The following is a 21,694-nucleotide window of genomic DNA, read 5'->3' on the forward strand; positions in this document are numbered from 1 at the left end:
AGTCTAATTGGATTTCATTATGCCAAAGAAAGTAAAAAAAAAAAAAAAAAAAGTAAAATAATTTTGAAATTGCAATTATTTTTGTGCATATCTCTGTTCTCTGGGACCCCAAACATAAAACCCGTAGAGTCAATCTCAACAGAACACGAGGGGTGAAGTGCATGTAAAGACATGCAAATATTAAGAACAATTCTCTGCTGACACACTTCAGCTAATCGTGGAAATTTAACCTGCGTCAGAGAGTAATGGTTGCTTTGAAAAAATGAATTCACTGAAAAAAAGCACACTGCACAATTTTCACTTGATTATGCACAGGCAAAGCGCAATAACTACAGCGAGCTGAAAGCAATTAGAAATCATTCTATTGTGGTACAGGAGACAACAATAAAAGAGGAAGCGAGAGAAAGATAATTGTAATCTTGAAAAAGTCTGATGCTGGGAATTGTTTAAATGAACAGATAAATGCATGAGGGAAAAAAAGCAGCGCCAACACAAACAGATCTATATTGAAAGACAAAAAAAAACAAAAAAAACCCCACACCTATGAAGTCCAAAGCCTGTAATTTTCTCTTCTATACAGTACAGTATCAATCTCCTCCTTCAAGTGTCTGATAATGAATAAAGGGCAATGAATCCACCAGATGGCGTTTAGGAGTGACTTTGCTATGTTTGGGTTCATAATAACGATAAAAATCTCTATATCTCACTGCTTTTCATCTCGGAATGATTTGGAATGTAATTTGGTGGGAGAGGTAATCAGGTTTTGCATTAATTGACTTTGCGGTCTACAGATAGAAGGGTTTTTCTGCTTCAGTAATTACCGCCAGCCATTCTCCTGTCTAGTTAGATCTGCCTGTTGCAGTGCCGACCACCTCCCAGTGCGTATTAATGATTTGTGAGGTGTGCTGTGCCAGTGGGGAGTTTCACAAAAGGAAATACTGGCGCAGCCGAGCGCGCAGGACACACGAGATTCTAGCGTTTCCACAGGTGCTTCACACACAGCTGCCATCAAAATCAACAAAGCCTGCAGTGTAGACAGCTTCATTGATTAAAAACCGCAACGATTTAGCTTCGTTTAGCTGTGTCACTCTCTCTCAAGGTGTCTAGTTGGTGACCAAAGTTGCTGAAGGTCAGACTTCACCAGCAGTCTCTTTCACTCATTGTCATTGAATGACTGTAACTCACTGTCAGTGTGAATGTATCTTCAGTGTAGACGTGTGTCTCTCTGCCTCACATCTCTCTTTGTCCTTTTCTCTCTCACCTTATTTGTGATGCTTCAAAAACTCTTTTGTATCGCTCCTCCCTGATATAAACAGACTCGGAGTGCAGATGTTTTCCAACGCAAATACAAACAGAGCGTGAACTAGAATACATGCAGCACTCTCAAAGCTCCTAAATAAACAGGCACAAAGACGCAACCAAAGTATATCAACAGACAGGATTACGTCATCAAGATGCAGTCAAAATAAGAAAAAGAAAACACATTTGTTTGACATATTTGACATTTTCATGTACATCTTGGCTGAGGGATGCTTATTACAAGCTCTGCCAGTAGGGGGAGTAGTTTTGAGAACCTGAAAGCACAATTAACTGTAGACTGTGTTCACTTCATAGGGAACTACTACAGAGTGAAACTGGACACAGCTTGTAATTTCATAACCAGAGATCCCTCAGGAAAAGCAACATTGTTTAGATTTTTGAAGACAATGCAGTCATAAAGCTCCTGCCGTGACGGCTGACAGGTTTTTGGATGGGATCGATTCACAAGACAATCAGATCATGAGATTGAAGGCATTGTGTTTTGAAAACTGGGAATTGAGTGTCAAATTCTCACTTTAACGCATGAGCTGAGAAGAATGATGCAAATTTCAGCTCACTAATTCAATTAATGTAGTGTCAAAGACTTCATCACAGGGACTTCTGATTATTAATGAGTCTGCAAATACAAACACTGATGTCAAAATGCTCCCAACTGGGTTGAATAAATATACAATGAGATCTGAAATATATCATGTGTGTGTGTGTGTGTGTCAGGTGCAGATTTGTGACTTACGGGTTTCCATAGTCCCAGACAACACACTGAGGATCCGTTGTGCCCTGAGAGGAAAAAGAAAGAGAAAAAGTTAGGAATGACTCCAAAACAAGACAAAACAATTAGTGTCGCATCGCAGAACAGCAGAAAAGAATAATATACTGAATGCATTTGCGTCAGTATGAAGGGAGATGAAGTGTGAGAGAACATATGTGAATTTTATCGATTTATTTAACAACATAATCAAACCAGGTGGCATCTACAAACACACAACGCTGGGCTTTTATTTGAAACATATGTTTTATAGGCTGAAATCATATCCTATACACATCATATACATATACACATACATACATAGAAAATAAACCTTTCTCTTGAGCCCAGAGTGTAGACTAGGTGAATCATTAAGAAACTAAAAAAAAGAAATAAAAAAAGAAGACTCATTCTTGATTCATTGATTTGTGAGAGTCTGCGATGATTCCCTCGCTTAATGCCCAGTGTGAGGCTCTAATCAGGGTTCAGTGGTGCATGGCTGAATGAACAGCTCATTATTGATTCATCAGTGAATCAACTGCTATAATTGACTAATCTGTTTCAGCTCAAGTTATGCCTATTATGTCTCTTCAGGAGGAGGAATCCCACATGGGATCTTATAACCTGAACAATGATCACCTCTGACCTTCAGGGGGTACAAGAGACTCCCACTAGGGCTTCCAAAATCAGAGGGCAATTATATCTTGTTATATGGTCTCAGAGAGGTTGTATACTTCCAATGAAGATGGATTCAGCACAATACAGACACTATACAGGATTTTAAAACATTTAATTGCCCCCAAGTGGTTAAACAACAACACATACTGGATTGGATCAAATGATTGAATCACATTTTGACAATTTACAAAGTAATAAGTGTTTGAATGACAAATGGTTGACACACTCTGCTCCAGTGGCTTTCAGGACCAGTGGCTCCAGTGGCTTAGTCTGATCAGTCCAGAAACACTCACGAAGATGTCCGATAATTGTGATATGTTTGCTAAGGCCAGTTTTAAGTGTCCAGTATGGACTCATGCCATTCGACTGGCTCGAATGTACTTATCAGCACCACAGACAGATGGCATTGGTACTGTCATTTATAATGAGAACAAATGACCGGAGCTGTTTTGTCATTGCAGGTGGTAAACAAAACCAACAAAACATGCAATTGAATACATAATTTCATTTTGAAACTGACAGCCGGACACCGTTTGGACATCAGTGATCAATAACCGGTATAGATGCCAGTAAGCCCGTGTTTAGACTGATGAATGGGGAGGATCGCCAGCCAATGACACAGCTGGAGTGCACTGCCTCCATTTCTCAGCAGCCTCTGGGGGTCAGGATGTCTCAGAGCAGCTGTCCACACAGAGAGGACAAGTCTCAACACACAGCCTCAGACCCCACCCCTCCGTGTCCCAAACATCTGAGGCCGGGGCTCTGCTGGACAATCTGGACACTGACCCCTGCCAAGGTCTTTTGTATGCATATGGGACTCACCCAGGACCACAGCTGAGCGGAGCATGACCTCGGTACGAGGTGGGAGGTTTGCATAGAAAACATTCATGAATCACGTCCACTCCCGCATTACCAAAACTCACACCTCTATAGAGGAGATAGCAGGTAAAGGTTGCCATGACGACTAGGGGAATATCACAATGGCAGTGTTCTCCGCGCTGCTGATATCTGCAGTGATGTACAATCCAATCTGCAGGTTTCACTTTTTGCATAAATCCTTGCAGGTGTATTTTTATTACATTTTTTCCCACATAAAATATTGAGAGCCTTTATGTGCAGCACTTTATGTCCTGTGTATTTAGGGATTGTTAAAGATGTTCTATTCATAACAGAGGATTATTAATAGAGGGTCATTCTAACAGAACTGTATTTCGTGCCTGATTGTGGTGTTCAAACAGACTTACTGTACTAGAAGTCTGTGCTCACTGCATCTGAGGAATTTGTCAGCATGAGTGAATGTGCATCGGTTAAAGGTCATAACTAGCGGTACAGTTAGAATCAAAAGGGGAAATATATAAGAAAAATATATAAGAAGACATAAATTATGGTGAACATGTTGTAAGGATTAGCCATTATTTTAATTTAGCTTTTAGGGAATCTATTCTTAAGATTCGATATTGATATGATATCAATCAAAATGTATAATTTCTAAGGTTTTAACGACTCGTCCAGCGAATCGTTAAATTCAGTATATCTTTAACAATTTCGTTTATCTTATTCGTGGCCAACGATAAAACAAACCAAATAGTACTTCAAAAGATTTCTTAATAAATCAAAGTTTATTTGCTACTCTACAACACTACTAAGCTAAAATAACACAAATTATTTTTGTGTTGCGCCAGTGTGAGCAGGCGGCATTTTCAGTAGCTCCGTCTTTGTGTCGTGTTCTTAGTTGTTTTTAATAGTTTTTTCTTTTTAATTTTGTCATTACACGCCTGTGTAGTACTTATTATTATACTCTTATTATATCCTATGGATATGGATTCGCTACAACAGAAGAACGGCCACAAACTCATGTATACGAGGGATCGGCTGCTCGCCCTTAGGACTATGGCCAGTGTTGGCATTGTCCCACACCTACCACAAGAGGTGAGGCGGCCGTACCGTGGATGCCGTGCCGGCGCTAAGGTGAAGGCTAGGCTCCATGAGAAGAGGTGGAGATACAAGCCCTCTGTTCCATCGGTGGTTATGGGGAATGTCAATTCATTGGCCAACAAAACTGACGAACTGGCTGCACTCTTGAAACATGTGAGGATCTACAGGGAGTGTAGTCTGTTGTGTTTTACCGAGACGTGGCTAACCGCTAGCATCCCGGATGCTAATGTGGATCTACCCAGCTTCACTACAGTCAGGGCCGACAGAGACACAAAGGTGTGCGGGAAGCGCAAAGGTGGGGGACTTGTACTGTTTATTAATAATAGATGGTGTAATTCAGGGCATGTCACTGTTAAGATGATAACATGTAGTAGGGACATTGAACTTTTGGCTGTAAGTCTACGTCCATATTACATGCCCAGAGAGTTTTCTCACGCCATTGTTGTTTGTGGTTACATTCCCCCACGAGCGCAAGCGGAGGTCGCGTGTGATGTCATCCACTCAGTTGTCGCGGGACTACAGACACAGCACCCTGAAGCCTTGATGTTTATTTCCGGGGACTTCAATCACGTGACACTGGACTCCTCATTGTCTGCTTTCTTCCAATATGTGGACTGTTCCACCAGAGGAAACAGGACTATTGATCTGTTGTATGCAAATGTAAGGGATGCATACACTGCTGTTTCTCTGCCACTACTGGGGAAATCAGACCACAACCTGGTCCTGCTCCGGCCTTACTACAAGCCCAAGGTACGGAGAGAATTCATCCCCACACGCTCATTTAGGAAGTGGTCTCCTGAAGCAGAGGAGGTGTTGAGGGACTGTTTTCAGTCTACTGATTGGAGAATGCTGCAGGAGTCATATGGTGAGGACATTGAGGGTATCACAAGCTGCATAACTGACTACATGAACTTCTGTATGGATGTTGTGGTCCCTACTAGAACTGTACACTGCTTTTCCAACAACAAACCCTGGATTACCAGCAATATCAAGGACCTCCTTAATCAAAAGAAGAGAGCCTTCAGGGATGGTGACCAGAACGAGCTAAGACGCGTACAAAGGGAGCTCAAAGTCCAGCTGAAAGAAGCCAAAAATCCAGAAGGAAAGTGGAGAAGAAACTGCAGCAGAACAGTACAAGGGAGGTGTGGAATGGTATGAAGACCATCACAGGATGCTGCTCTAAGCGGGAGAGCACAGTTGATGGGGATCGGGAGAAGGCCAACCAGTTTAACAACTTCTTCAACAGGTTTGACTGCCCTGTCCCCACTGCTACAATCTGTCCCGCTGCCACCCCTGCACCTCTGGTTGCCCTGCACCACCTATTGGTTTTAAATTTTAATATTGTCTTAATGCTTTTGTTAGTTGGTATTTTTGATGTCTTGTCTGTGCAGCACCTTGGTCAGCACTTGTTGCTTTTAAGGTGCTATATAAATAAACTTGACCTTGAACTTGACCTCCTCCGACCAACACCCTCCCCATTATCCACTGACACTTTCCCCCTTCTGACACCTTCTGGGGAGAGCAACATCCTCCCTTCTCCACCAACCTTTACAGTAGCTCAGATGAGTGGAGAGTTGAGGAGGCTGCGCACCAGCAAAGCAGCCGGGCCAGATGGTGTGTTCCAGGCTACTCAAGGCCTGTGCTCTGGAGCTGGGTGACCCCCTGCAGCACATCTATAACCTGAGTATGCGAGTTGGGAGGGTTCCAGTGCAGTGGAAAACATACAGATATGGTCCGGACATACAGATATTTGGGTCTGGAGTTAGACGACAGACTGGACTGGTCCCCAAACACGGACGCCCTCTATAGGAAGGGAAAAATTCGACTCTACTTTTTGAGGAGGCTGGGGTCCTTTAATATCTGCCAGAAGCTGCTGCAGATGTTCTATCAAACTGTCATCGCCAGCGTTCTCTTCTATGCTGTGGTGTGTTGGGGAGGCAGCATTAAGAGGAGGGATGCTACGCGGTTGGACAAACTGGTGAGGAAGGCTGGATCAGTAGTTGGTGCTGACTTGGACACCCTGACATCTGTAGTTGAGAAAAAGATCCTCGGAAAGATACTGTCCATTCTGGACAATACCCACCACCCTCTACACCAAACCATCTCCAGGCAGAGGAGCTCCTTCAGTGACAGGCTGTTGTCCCTGGCCTGCTCTACAGATAGACTGAGGAAGTCGTTTGTCCCTCAGGCTATACGACTTTTCAACTCTTCCCTGTGAGTAGGACTTGAACTGGACTGTTGCTAATGGTTTTTCTAGACTGATGGACACAGAACTGGAGAGCACCGCCGTCTTTTATGTCCCATGCCATCTATATATTTTTATTTTTTGCACTGGACTCACATCATCTTTACAGTATCTTTATTACCTCTGTAATCTTTTTAATGTTATGTTGTTTGTTTTAATGTTGCTACTGGATACCTGAATTTCCCCTTGGGGATCAATAAAGTATCAATCAATCAATCAATCAATCAAACAGAATACGTACACACACAAACATTGCAGGCAATGAACTTGAAGAAAGCTTAAACTAGCACTCTTTTGCTAGTTACTGAAACCTCGCCCTGAGGGAGTTTCAAGCAGAGAACTTGTCTGTCTTTACTCTTAAAATTACTTCAACCAGTTTCCAGCAGAATTATGGAGAATTGTTTGATTACTTGGTTTAAGTTGAGTTTGACAGCTGATCGGTGTTTCCGTGCGGTCTCCTAAAATAAACAATATATATTGTCTATATATATATATATATATATATATATATATATATATATATATATATATATATATATATGTTGCTTTTGGTAGCAGCAACAATTATTATGTCTTTTGGAACACCCATAAATGTCCGTTCTTCTTTGTTCTGCCAATAAGAAGAAAAGGTGCGTTTCTCTGCTGGGGAGAAACGGGAGGTCATGGGAATGTCACTCCGAATGGATATCTGGTGATTTTCTTAGCTTGGACGTCTGTTGTAAAACCATCATCTTTGTTGAAACCATCATTGAATTACTGCGTTAAACGATCAGGAGATATCAGGAAGGGTCTGTGCTGGAGCCTTTCCAGATGCCACATGCTTTGTACTGTTGATTACGCAACTTTTATTTATGGTAAACCGGTCAGGAACAACATCGAAGGTTCTATTCTAAATCCATTTCAGATGTGCCCTCAAATTTATCCTGGGTTTTAGAGGTCTCCTGAGATAAGGAGATTTAGGGCAGGAAATCGGCCAGCCAGTAAAATGCAGATGCTGGGAGTGGAAGTCTTAACTCCTGCTAAGGAATGTGCTGTCTTGAAATTATTTTGTGTGTGTATCCTGCTCTACAAGGCATTACAATGTTACCTCAATGCTGAAGCGATAGTTTAGACAAAAAAAATGTGTCATGTATTTGTTGAAAATATGATATGTGATATATGACAATTCGGCAACACTTACGGACCAATTCTCTCTATTGACTAGTTGCTTATTAGCATGCCTATTATTAGCATATTGGCTGTTTATTAGTACTTATAAATCACATATTCTTCATGACCATATTCTACATCCTGCCCAATGCTTAAACTTAACAACAACCTTACTAACTATTATTAAGCAGAAAATTAGGAGTTTACTGATGCAAAATTCATAGTTCATGGTTTGTTAATGGCAAGAATTGGACCATAAAATAAAGTGTGACTGAACATTCTGAAAATATATGAAAATATTCCTCTATTCTGCATATGAACACTACCATTCAAGTATGTGGTCTCTATTTTCACAAGGATGAATTGAATTGATCAAAAGTGACAGTAAAGACTTTTAGATTGTAATAGAAATATATATATATACAGTGCCCTCCATAAGTATTGGACCAGTAAAGACAAAATTGCTCTGTTGACTGTGGAGTCAAGACATTTGCAAATATGATTAAAAGATGAATATGAGACAAAACTACCGAATGTCACATTTTATTATTAGCCATTTCAACACATACATGTTTTACCAAATTAAAACGAACAGTACTTTTAGAGTTCATCCCACTCATTGATGTGAGAATAAGTATTGGGACAGTTGAACATAAGGCAGATATAAAAGATTAAAAGCTATTATTTAGTTGCAGATCCCTTGCGCACAATCACAGCAGTGAGTCTGTGACCCATAGACATCACCAGACTCTTGGTCTCATCCTTTGAAATGCTTTTCACAGCCTTTAATGCAGCCAATTCCAATTGTTGCTTGTTTTGGGGAGTTTCTGCCTTTACTCTCATCGCCAGCTGGTGAAATTCATGTTCAATCGCATTTAAATCTGGAGATTGACTTGGGCAATCTAAGACTTTCCATTTCTTTGCCCTTATAAATTCCTTGACTGAACTGGCAGGGTGTTTTGGGTCATTGTCTTGATGCAATATGAAGCACTTCCCAATTAATCTGGTGGCATTTTCTTGAATATTGGTAGGCAAGATGGATTGTACCCTTCCAAATTAATTCTGCTACTGTCATCATGCATTAAGTCATCAGTAAAGTTGAGAGGGCCTGTTCCAGAGGCAGCCATGCATGCCCATGCCATGACACCACCTCCACCATGCTTTACAGATGAGGCTGTATGCTTGGGATCATTTGCAGTTCCCTTTTTTTCTCCACATTTTTGCTTTACTATCACTTAGGTTCACCTTTGTCTCATCGGTCCATAAACACAGTTCCAAAACTCTTCTGGCTCACCTTTGTGCTTTTTTGCTAACTCTAATCTTGCTTTCTATTTTTGGTGCTGATCAGAGGTTTGCATCTTGCTGTGTAGCATCTGTAATTCTGTGTCAAAGTCTCCTGAGGACAGTAAATTGTCAAAGCATCACCCCAGCTTTCTGGAAGTTGTTGGTGATTTTACAGACACGTCTTTTAGGGTTCATTTTCACAGCTTTTATGATTTGTCTGTCATCAACTACTGTTGTTTTCTCAGCCAATCAGGTTGTTGTTGGTTACTGGTGTCGCTGGTGGTTTCCAAACTCTTGATTTCTCCATGCCCTTTGTTTTTGCTTGAGTTCTAACTGACTTCTTCTTTTCTTTTAGCATCCAAATTGCTTACTTTTCTATCAAAGTCAGCTCCCTCGTCTTCATCCTGGTTTGTGTGTGTCATCATCGAATGCAAGATTCAGAATGCAGAAGTAATGGATATAACTGATACAACACATTCCCTGCTTTTAATATCTGAAGAATTAATGCAACAGGACACAGCTGATCACTTAGAAAAGACCTGTAAGACAACTGTTCCAATACTTATGCTCACATCAGATAGAGGGATGAAACTCTAAAAGTGCTGAACTTCTTAGCTGGTAAAACATATATGTGTTGAATCACCCAATAATAAAATGTGACATTCTGTAGTTTTGTTTCATATTCATCTTTTAATCATATTTTTAAATGTCTTGACTCCACAGCCAACAGGGCAATTTTGTCTTTACTATTCCAATACTTTTGGAGGGCACTGTACATATACATATATATATATATATATATATATATATATATATATATATATATATATTATTTTTTTTTTTTTAATAAATGCTGTTCTTTTAAACTTACAAAATATTAAGCAACACAACTGTTTTCAATTACTGATGATAATTTTTTTTTATGTATATTTGATGAATAATTGATGAGAATCTTAGAATAATTTCCGAAGGATCATGTGACACTGAAGTCTGGAGTAATGGCTGCTTAAAATTCACCTTATGGAATAAATTACATTTTTAAACATTAAAATAGGGAACCATTATTTATTAACATTGTATTCATATTTCACAGTATTGCTCTCTTTACTGCATTTTGATGAAATAAATGCAGCCTTGATGAGCAGTAGAGACTTTCAACAACAACAACAGTAGAAAGTATAATACTAGAAAGTAAAAAAGAAGAAAGTACTTACATTGAGCAAAGGGGCGAGTTCCACTGATACCAAGGGCTCGGTGGGCTTGGGTAAAGGACGTACCGTCACTGTCAGAATCTTCGAGCTGATCACGAATGGATCTCTGTGAGGAAGGAACATAGAGTGAGTTAGATCTAAAACTGACTACATTTCACATCTACCAATAATATCAAGGCTGGGCAACATTCAGAATTTAAGAACTGGCTCCCTTCAAGATTTAATTGGCCTATACACTGCTATTCAAATAAATTCAACACAGTCACACAACAGAGAACATTTATTATTATGGGGAAGTCGTGGCCTAACGTTTAGAGAGTCGGACTCGTAATCCAAAGGTTGCGGGTTCGAGTCTCCGGCCGGCAGGGATTGTAGGTGGGGGGAGTGAATGTCCAGCGCTCTCTCCACCCTCAATACCACGACTGAGGTGCCCTTGAGCAAGGCACCGAACCCCCAACTGCTCCCCGGGCGCCGCAGCATAAATGGCTGCCCACTGCTCCGGGTGTGTGTTCACGGTGTGTGTGTGTTCACTGCTGTGTGTGTGCACGTTGGATGGGTTAAATGCAGAGCACGAATTCTGAGTATGGGTCACCATACTTGGCAGTATGTCACTTCACTCACTTATTAGTTGACAAATTATGTGACAATTTTGTTTGAAATTTAAAATTTCTTCTAATTCTGCATATTTATTCCCAGACACTTTTCTCAATTGATTTGACATATTACTTCAATATTGCCATAACATTTCACATAAAAACAGATTTAAATTGTTGTTATTTTTTAAAATTAAATTTGTAGTTTATTTATTAAATAAAATGGAGTAAAAAATACTAAATCAATTAAATACAAAACTCTATTGGTGGCATTTAAAATATTGGGTAGAATTATAATGTACATTACAGCAGTTAATTACTTTGAATTTCATAATTGTACTTTCTTCAATTCAGAATACAGTTTCGCACACTGTATGCTGCCTTAATTCAAATTTGATTCAATTGAATCCATTTGTGTGTGTGTGTGTGTGTGTGTGTGTTTTAAATCCATTAGCAGAGTTATGTGTGTGTGTGTGTGTGTGTGTGTGTGTGTGTTTTAAATCCATTGGCAGAGCTATTTTGGACCATCCTGTGCTAAGCAAATCAATCTATTTTTGGTGTGTGAGTGTGTGTGTGTTACATAGATAGATAAAACTTGTGGGTGTTGGGTCACAGGGAGTTACATTCTGTCACAAACAAATCAGGCAGGTAAGCTCCCCCTGGGGCAGCGAGAGCAAGGATGTGTGCTCTGCGCAGAAAATTAATCAGACACAACGCAAAAGCAGACCAAAAACAAACAAATAGCCTTGATCCCATACATATTCAACGAGCTCCGTCACAATCAACCACACTGAGGTGCAATGACCTGGATACCCGCGCCTCTAACACGGCTCACAATAGAAAGAGACAGAAGCAAACACACGCAGCGGTTGTCGGCACACTCTTGTGTTGCTCGTCAGGGTTGAGGGCTCTGACATGCTCAGCGAGCTTGGACAGTGAACTACAGACCCCAGCAGGGCTTGAGCAGGAGAAGAGACGTCTCTACATGCCCCCCAGTGTCAGCTGCACGAATCAGCCTAATTAAGCTTATCTCCTCTCTCTCAATACAGACAGGCTCTTAGTAGTGGCTACACTGAGGGCAAAGACAACACAGTTACACGGAATATCTAAAAATGTAGCCTTGCGCTTGCCCTAACTGTGCACGGCGTGATTATGTTCCGTAAGTGCTCTTTATGTCCACACTCAAAGCGCAAATGATGCGTGACATTATGAATATGAACAAAATATATGTAAGAACTGTCCTTGTAAAACATGAGCTACTATATGAGACTACTGAAGTATCTTGTAATAATTTTCTAATAAAATATATAACAAGAATAAAAATATATATTTTTTAATAAAATTATGTTTTTATTTTGGTGCACCAAAAATATTTGCTAGTAATTTTGTTTATAACTTGTCACGACAGAAAAAAATGCATATGCACACAGAAAAATAAAACAAAAATGCATTACATTATAAAGAAATATATAAATAAATTAATAAACAAACAAAAAATTAATAAATATTTTTTCTGACTTAAGTTAAAAAGTTTAATACATAGGATAAAAATGTATGAATTATAAAATAAATAAAATAATAATTATTTTTATTTAATAAAATATTATTATAAATAATGTTATAAAAATAATTTTACTATGTTTATGTCACTGGGCCCTACTCCAATTTAAATATGAAGAGAAAACTAATCACATAATGTTTTCTAAAAAATACAAATTCTAATTGTTTGTGCCTATTTTACCTTTTAGTGTCCCCCTGTGTCAATCTCTGTGAGAACAGCTGAGTCAGTTTGATAAGGCTTAGGCTGTATATCATGGCTAATTTGAGGTTTTATGAGCCACATCCCTGGGCACAACATCAGAATATCCATGGCATGGATCATGGAATTAACAGGTAGAGCAGGAATAGGAGGTATTCAAGGAATAGACAGCACTGTATGTCCATTTTAGGCTTCTGTTGTAAAACTAGAGCAGAAAACAGTGTGGCAGCACAATGAGCCTACAAAGGGTGACAAACTTTACCAGATTAACCACGGTTAATCATGTATGCAGTAGTGTGAACTGCTGACCTCCAATCAGAATATAAAGAATACGGTCAAGATCTCCAAATAAGCATCTTAGTAATATAAGCTCATTTCTATACATATAAAAACAGGCTTAATGATTGTTCCAATTTCATCCTTTGGATCAGTTTCAGTTTTGATAATTGTCCATTGTCTCTGCCAGCTGGTGTCAATCATATGCAGAGAAACAGAATGAAACTGCTTGAAACTGCTTTTAAAACATTTACAAAAACACACAAACACATCCGTTCACATTCAAAGACTGGACATACTTTGGTGGGGGCATTATAAGGCCGAGGGTGCGGTACAGGATGGCTCCGATGACGAAATACGGTGTGTCGTCTGATTCTATGGAACAGAAAGGGTTAAAGTGTCAACAACATCGTCTGAATTTCCTTGATCAAAACTCCTAATGAATCGAACCTTAAAAAGAAGGGAAAATCTTTCAAAAGGATGGAAAAATCTTAAAACATCTGAGAAGTTCTTAAAAAAGAAAAAAAAGAACAAATATCAGTTTAAAGAATAGGAAAAATTCATATGATCAAGTAATAATATACTTTACTTATATGTTGAATACAAGGGAGTGTATTAATTTGAATGAATTATTGAATGAATTAATTAATTAATAAAAAATAAGTGAAAAAAATAGGCTTCAGTAAAAACTTAAGGAATTATGAAATAAAAGTTACAAAATTAACTAATTTGTATATAAGTTTAAGTATTTCATTTAATATTTTATTTTATTTTAACTTTTGTATTTTTAAATAAATTAAGACACAAGCCATAATATGAACATCACATCATTGATCGATATGCTTAAAATCAAATATGAAGGGAAAACACATCACATCATCATAATATGCAGCTCCAAAAACATAAAGCAGAACATAACATGTAAAATTTAAAATATATAACATTTATAACATTTTCATTTAAGTGTTTACTGTAATCTAATACTCACACTCACACTTATTTTTTGTACATTAATACATATAAATTTTTATTTATTTTTTTTTATAAAAAATTGAGCATCATGTCACTGATCCACAAACGCATATTTAAATACGAAGGAAAAACACACATCTCAACAATTTTATGATCATAATATGCAGCTCCAGTTGAAGGAACCAAAAACACAAAGCACGCTATAAAGGAAGGGTATTTAAGAAAAGTCTTAGAGAGAGTCAGTACAAAGCCTGACATTAAAAGACACAGAAAGGAGGGGATTCGTAGAGATATGACCACCGATTGTGTTCCCAGGCCATCTGTCCACTCCTCCCCACTGGCTCCATAGCCCTGTTTCAGCAGCACACATCTCCGTGCTTTTCATATCATTTATTTTGTTCTCTCCTCTGCACGAGTGCCTTGCCTCCACATGAACCTCATCATCTGTTCTTTTCTGAGACACTATTTATAAAGATTCTCTTTCTTTTCCATCCCTCTTAACTCTCATCCAATTCTTCTTCTCTTCGAAATGCTGTGGGCCTCCAGAGAGACTTGTCCCTGAGTAAATGCCATCATATTTCACTTATGGAGGACATGTTTCAGACACAAAGTGAAAGTGATACAGTAATTGGTGATGTAACGGGCCTAAAGTCCACATTTAATTTCTCTGTTGTTCTCATGTGGTGCTGGAAGCCCTCACAGCTATTCAAAGCTCATACAGAGATGGAAAATTAGCATTTAGCCCTGTTCTAAGGTACTTCAGAGGCTCTGACTTTACTGCACATTTCATGAAGAGAAACTTGGCCAGGCATGGCTGAATCACTGTTGCAATTTCCACTGACATTATGAAGTTTTATGTTTAATAATTTAGCCTGAATAGAGCTTGTTAAAATCACTGAACACAATATGCATACTCTCTGATGCAAAAGACTATGTTTGTCACAAAGTACGAGAGAATAACGTGATCCCATTAGCATATATTTGTACCTCTCCAAAGTTGTTTATGGTTTAGAACCTGAGAATGTTTATTAAATATGCTTAACAGTTTTTTAATACTACAATATATATACACACAACCCGAATTCCGGAAATGTTGGGACGTATTTTAAATTTGAATAAAATGAAAACTAAAAGACTCTCAAATCACATGAGCCAATATGTTATTCACAATAGAACGTAGATAACATAACAAATGTTTAAACAGATAAATTTTACACTTTTATCCACTAAATGAGCTCATTTCAAATTTGATACCTGCTACAGGTCTCAAAAAGGTTTGCACGGGGGCAACAAAGGGCTGTAAAAAGCAAGAAATTTTGAAAAGATTCAGCTGGGAGAACATCCAGCAACTAATTTAGTTAATTGACATCAGGTCTGTAACATAAAAGGGATGTCTTAGAGAGGCAGAGTCTCTCAGAAGTAAAGATGGGCAGTGTGTAAAAAGATTGTGGAATACTTTTAAAACACGTCAAATTGCAAAGGCTTTTAAAAATCTCATCATCTTCAAGTTTCAGAGAAACTGGAGAAATCTCTGTGCGTAAGGGACAAGACCAAAGACCTTTGTTGGATGTCCGTGGTCTTCAGGCCCTCAGAAGACACTGCATCACTCATCGGCATGATTCTGTCATTGACATTACTAAATGGGCCCAGGAATACTTCCAAAAACCACTGTCGGTAAACATAATCGGCCATGCCATCTGCAGATGCCAACTAAAGCTCTATCATGCAAAAAGGAAGCTATATGTGAACACGGTCCAGAAGCGCCGTCATGTCCTGTGGGCCAAGGCTCATTTAAAATGGACTGTTTCAAAGTGGAAAAGTGTTACATGATCAGACGAATGCAAATTTGACATTCTTGTTAGAAATCACAGAAGCCGTGTCCTCCGGGCTAAAGAGAAGGGAGACCTTCCAGCGTGTTATCAGCATTCAGTTCAAAAGCCAGCATCAGCAAGAAAAAGTAAAACCAAATGCTGCAGCTATTACAACAGCATGGCTTCGTAGTAGAAGAGTCCGGGTGCTGAATTGGCCTGCCTGCAGTCCAGATCTTTCACCTATAGAGAACATTTGGCCCATCATTAAATTAAAAATACGTCAAAGATGACCACGAACTCTTCAGCAGCTGGAAACCTATATCAGGCAAGAATGGGACCAAATTTCAACACCAAAACTCCATAAACTCATAACCTCGATGCCCAGATGTCTTCAAACTGTTCTGAAAAGAAGAGGAGATGCTACACCATGGTAAACATGCCCCCATCACAATTATTTTGAGACCTGTCGCAGGCATCAAATTTGAAATGAGCTCATTTTTTGCGTAAAATTGTAAAACTTCTCAGTTTAAACATTTGTTATGTTATCTACGTTCTATTGTGAATAACATATTGGCTCATGTGATTTGAAAGTCTTTTAGTTTTCATTTTATTCAAATTTAAAAAACGTCCCAACATTTCCGGAATTTGTATTCAACACAGTAAAACCAAACTTTGTGTCGTTGAAATATCCCCTCAGACAGACACAGTTTAATGGCAGTTCTATTTTGGACCATCATGCACTAAAAATAACTAAAATCAGCCAGTTTCACAGCTAATTCAATGCCCAAACTCTCAAAAGACCAACAAAACAGACTCTTTTAGCTCAGTTTGCTGTCAAAGGAGGAATAAAGGGAGGCGTGTACCATCCCTTCACTGAGAACATGGATGTCACAGGACAAATTCAGTGACTCATCCAGCAATGCTGCAGTCATCTGACTCAGCAAATCAAATGCCAATCAGCTCCACAGCGCTTCTGACTGCATGTTAAACTATGAGTTAATGGATGACAATCACACAGCAAGCCCTGTTGGTCTGGTCTGAATGGAGCCTGACTTCTATCTTCCCTCTATTCTCTGAGCTATCACTTCAACAATGCTATTTTGAGAAAGAGCCCTGATTAACTTTCCTTCTTCAATAGAAAACCGTTCCAGACAAAGCTCTGCCCAGGGAGCCATCTTATCTCCAATGGCAGTGGGCAGAATGGGGAGTGTGTCAAGACAGGAAGTGTTTGTTATTTCCTGCTGGGCGGTCCTCCACGGGCAGGCAGGTCTGTAATGGTTTAGCCTGGAGTTGTTGAGACACTCGACGAAACACTAGCAATAATGGTCATTTCTTTGATGTCCGTTTGTTTCTTTCTCATTTCATTCAGCACTCTCTTCAGCCTTCAAACCAGCTCTTCTCTGCCACATCATGTGTTTTCATTCTCTCAAACAGAATATCTCTCTTTCCCCCCTATCTTTAGAAGTCTGAGGACTGAGTGCCTGTCATGCTGGCAGATCACTATGATTTCATTGGCCCATTTATTTTTCCTATTCTCTCAACCGTGTTCTTTGTCTCCTCCCAAACCACTGACTGATTGAATTCAGTTCTTCTCTGCAGTCAACTAAACACGACTGTACATACCACAGCTTAATGCTGCTCAGAATTGTACACACAGAGTTTGGTTATTTATCTGAGAATGGGAGTTCGTCTGACCAGTAGACACAGAAAACAGCAATTAACGGCCATATTGGTAGCTAATTTCATTGAAGGAAATGGGCATATAATTACAGCTCCTATCTACTTGAATGAGGAAAGATGTTTGAATAGCAAATGGCAAATCAGCAATAACATCTAAAGACAATGGAGCTATGGAATTTGCTCATATCATGCTGACAAAATATTTTAATGGATGGTCTTATACAGAAATAATGAAAAAATATGAGATGGAGGAATAAATTAGTTTAATTTCAATGTTAGTTTTGTGTTCACTTGCAAAAAACTTGGCTTTTGCATTCCCCCGAGAAACTTTATATTTTCTTGCGAAACTTTCGAGCGTGATTGCAAAAGTGATAATGGTAATAATATGAGGTAAAGAGGAGGAAAGCATTTAGTTTAGTGCCATTCCCTAACTCCTGTTTTCAAGTGAAATCAGGTACAATTCTGACCCAAAAGTTGCACCCAGGTCTGTTCTGATAGAAAAAACTATGCTTAATGCTATTTAGAGAGCTAACAATAATAAATAGCCATATTATTATGTATAGTCAAGATCACAAAATAAATGAATAGTTCACCCAAAAATGAAAGTTTTGTGTATACGTTTGTATAAGTTTCTTATGTTGAACACAATATAAGATATTTTGAAGAATTTTGAAGAACCAAACAGTTGTTGGTCCCCATTGACTTCCATAGTGGGGAAAGAAATACTATGGAAGTCAATGGGGACCATAACCTGTTTGATTACCAGCATTCTTCAAAACATCTTCTTTTGTGTTCTACATAAGAAAGAAACTCGGTAACACTTTATTTGAGGGTCTCTTAACTAGTTGCTTATTAGCATGCATATTACTAGAATATTAGCCATTTATTAGTGCAAATTAAGCACATATTAATGCCGTATTCTACATGACCTTATTCTACATCCCTAATCATATCCAAAACCTAAATTTAACAACTACCTTACTAACTATTAAAAAGCAGCAAATTAGGAATTTATTGAGGGAAAAGTCGTAGTTAATATTGAATAAGTGTTCTCTATTCTAAAGTGTTATCAGAAACAACATGAGGGTGAATAAATGACAACATTTCTATCCCTTTAAGCTTCCCAACTTTTAAAAGAAAGATTCCCATTTCCAATATCTTTTGTTGTTGACATTAACGTTTCTCAAATTAAATCTCCTGGCACAAGTTCTGTCTGTCATACTGTAGAAGATTTACACAGATGGACAGACTGTGTGACATGCTTTTATCCTCTAAACTGACTAAAAAAACTACAAAAGGTAAACTAAAATATAATCCAGACTACATAAATATGGGTGCAATCAATAAGAAAATAGTCTGTGCTAACCACAATGCATTCTGTGCAGTGAATAGTTGCTGCCAAGAGCATGAAATCATCAAAACTCAATTTAACAATTCAAACAATTTTGAAACTGTATTTGATCGCTGCTAGACATCCAATGTAAAGTCTGTTGAGCATCGCTGATTTAGGTGACTCATTCCCTCATTTAAATGCGGCTGCAATGCTCAGAAATTGGCATTGCGTACATGTTCTAGGAGGGATGGCAAAAAACAGGAGAACGATGTATAAAACCCTTAAATGTGAAAGAGAAGAGAGTCATATAACATGCTAGGACACAAAAGCTGTACACATTAAGTAGCAGAACCCTGACGGGACACTCAGAATCACTGCTGATACCAAAAAATCTCATTAATAACAATGATGGAGCTGCATGCAGAGATGCAATGCAACTCACATACGGTTACCACAAAAACAACATGATAATTGAAAACACAACCCAAACAATAAAGCATATTTACACATTGTACATATCACATTTAAGCATAACTAACCCTCTTTGCCTCTTTCTTGTTTAAACAGTAAGACAGTGGCAAGATTAGAAAATGTTGCAAGCTGGAATCAAACCTGCAAGATCACTATTGCTCAACATGCACTAACCCAACACATTCTATATCACTTACCATCAGAGGACAGGGTGAAGACTTCTTTGGGGATGAAGAGTTTGTCGTCTGCAGAACGTGCCCAGTCTTTCATTCCTCTCCTCCCCTTCATGGGGAAGTTGATGTCACTGGAAACGGCTGAAACTGGTTCTCGCTGGATGGTGATTACTGACAGAAGCAGAGAAAGACAGATTAACAGTCTTGAAAGTTAAAATATTAAACGCTTCATGGAAGTTCCTTTAAGAGATCTGCACGGCAGGCCAACATGACCTTTATTTGTGGCACTTTAGTGGATGCCATGGGAACTTACTGAGGTTGTTGGTGACGACCAGAAAGCTCTGGAACGGCTTTTGAGCCTCTCCAATTAGATGAATGAAGTCTTCCACAACTCGCATCAGTAACACAGAACCCGGAGAGACCTAGAAGGAAGTTACACAATCACAAAAATACACATACAAAAAGAAGAAATAAGGTTTAGTTCAATTTTGGGTATGAGCTCTGAAACTACCTTTCAAAAGCTTGGGGACAATAATGCTTTTATTCATCAAGGATGCATTAAATTGATCAAAAGTGGCAGTGAAGATATTTATAATGTTACAAAAAATATATATTTCATATAAATGCTTTTAAACTCTATTCATTAAAGCATTCTGAGAAGCAAAAACTCTTTCAACCAAAATTATCAGCAAAACTGATTTCAACACTGATCATAAGAAATGTTTTCTTGTTTTCTGAGCACAAAATCAGCATATTAAGAATGATTTAAAGTTTCAGCTTTGTCCTATAGATAGATAGATAGATAGATAGATAGATCGATAGATCGATAGATCGATAGATCGATAGATAGATAGATAGATAGATAGGCCCCAAACTTTTAAATAGTAGTGTACATAATAGCGCTCATAATTACCAGATAAGCACAATTAAATGTCCATAAACTGTTTATTGCAAAAACTAAAGTTTGGCTAATAACTGTCAAAAGTAAAAAGTTGTTTGTTACTGAAAAAACTAATTCTGCCTTCAAATATCTTTCATTTTCAGTGCAATTTTTACAGCCAAATCATGATAGTGTCAGCAGATAGACACAGGACACAGAGGTAAGTGCAATACAACCAACAGGTTTATTGAGTAGTAGCAGAGGGGAATGAGATTGATTAGTGCTGACAGGTGGCGGTGATCAGAAATCAGGGGATTGGGATCTGGTGAGTGTCGTTGGTGGAGACTGCGGTGACTGTGGTGACTCTCAGACAGTACCCCCTCCTCCAAGGGCGGCTCCTGATGCCCTATTATGGCAACGGGGTCGGCCACGGTGACTCTCTTACAGATAGTTTATGATGCAGCTGTGACACGACGATGGAAAATAAGCATCCACGTGAGATGAGGCACAGTATATACTGTCATCCCTCTGGTCTCCACTCTGTCATGTTTATAAATTGGCAGCAGGTTTACTTCACTAGTCCTTTGTTCCAGAAAACAGCGTGCCACTCGCACATTTCACAGTGAAGTTCATCTGTACACGGAGTCCATTTCTCAATCTAATTGGAATTTTACTCTTCCTTCTCATGTATGGAAAAAAAAGCCATTTGTGATTGTCTGAGGAATGTGGTGTTGCTCCATGCCATAGGGGACTCCATTTATAGTATGTATACACTTCTGGTTTACATTAGCGTTGAATTTATCCCAAATTAAACGTATTGTAATATGTGGCAGATGGTGATCTTATATGCATCCAGACAAAGACAAAGCAGATTGGTGCTCGTTGTTGGTTTGAAATGAATTGCAGGGGAACTGACATCATTCTTCCTGGTATCTTTCACAAAACGACCTAATTTCCTTAGTCTGAGGAAAATATGCTGGTTGACTGAAAATCTTTGTTTTGGAGGTTGAGTTTGGTTGTCTCTGAACATTCTGATTGGTAAATTGTGACTTCTGTGAAATATGTATACATATTTTTCAGTACAATGAAAATTAAATTATAATTGATTGTTTACCCTCACAGCCAATCTTCTACATTAGCACAGTGTTAGAGACAACAGTCTCTACATGGTACTACCAT

The 21,694-nt window shown here is 38.7% G+C and overlaps 1 protein-coding gene across 1 annotated transcript in view; it reads right to left on the reverse strand.

Moving 5' to 3' along the window:
• Positions 1-21,694, reverse strand: part of LOC306847669 (adhesion G protein-coupled receptor B2-like) — a 316,825-nt gene that overhangs the window by 90,453 nt on the left and 204,678 nt on the right. Inside the window, exons 12-16 of the mRNA XM_079381759.1 lie at positions 19,949-20,057; positions 19,660-19,806; positions 13,495-13,570; positions 10,571-10,673; positions 2,054-2,097 (exon numbers count right to left, since the gene is read on the reverse strand). Coding sequence (XP_079237885.1) covers positions 2,054-2,097; positions 10,571-10,673; positions 13,495-13,570; positions 19,660-19,806; positions 19,949-20,057 — 479 coding nt within the window. The remainder of the gene's footprint in view (positions 1-2,053; positions 2,098-10,570; positions 10,674-13,494; positions 13,571-19,659; positions 19,807-19,948; positions 20,058-21,694) is intronic.

Source organism: Barbus barbus, assembly GCF_936440315.1.
Source record: "Barbus barbus genome assembly, chromosome: 27".
Classification (NCBI taxonomy): Eukaryota; Metazoa; Chordata; class Actinopteri; order Cypriniformes; family Cyprinidae; genus Barbus; species Barbus barbus.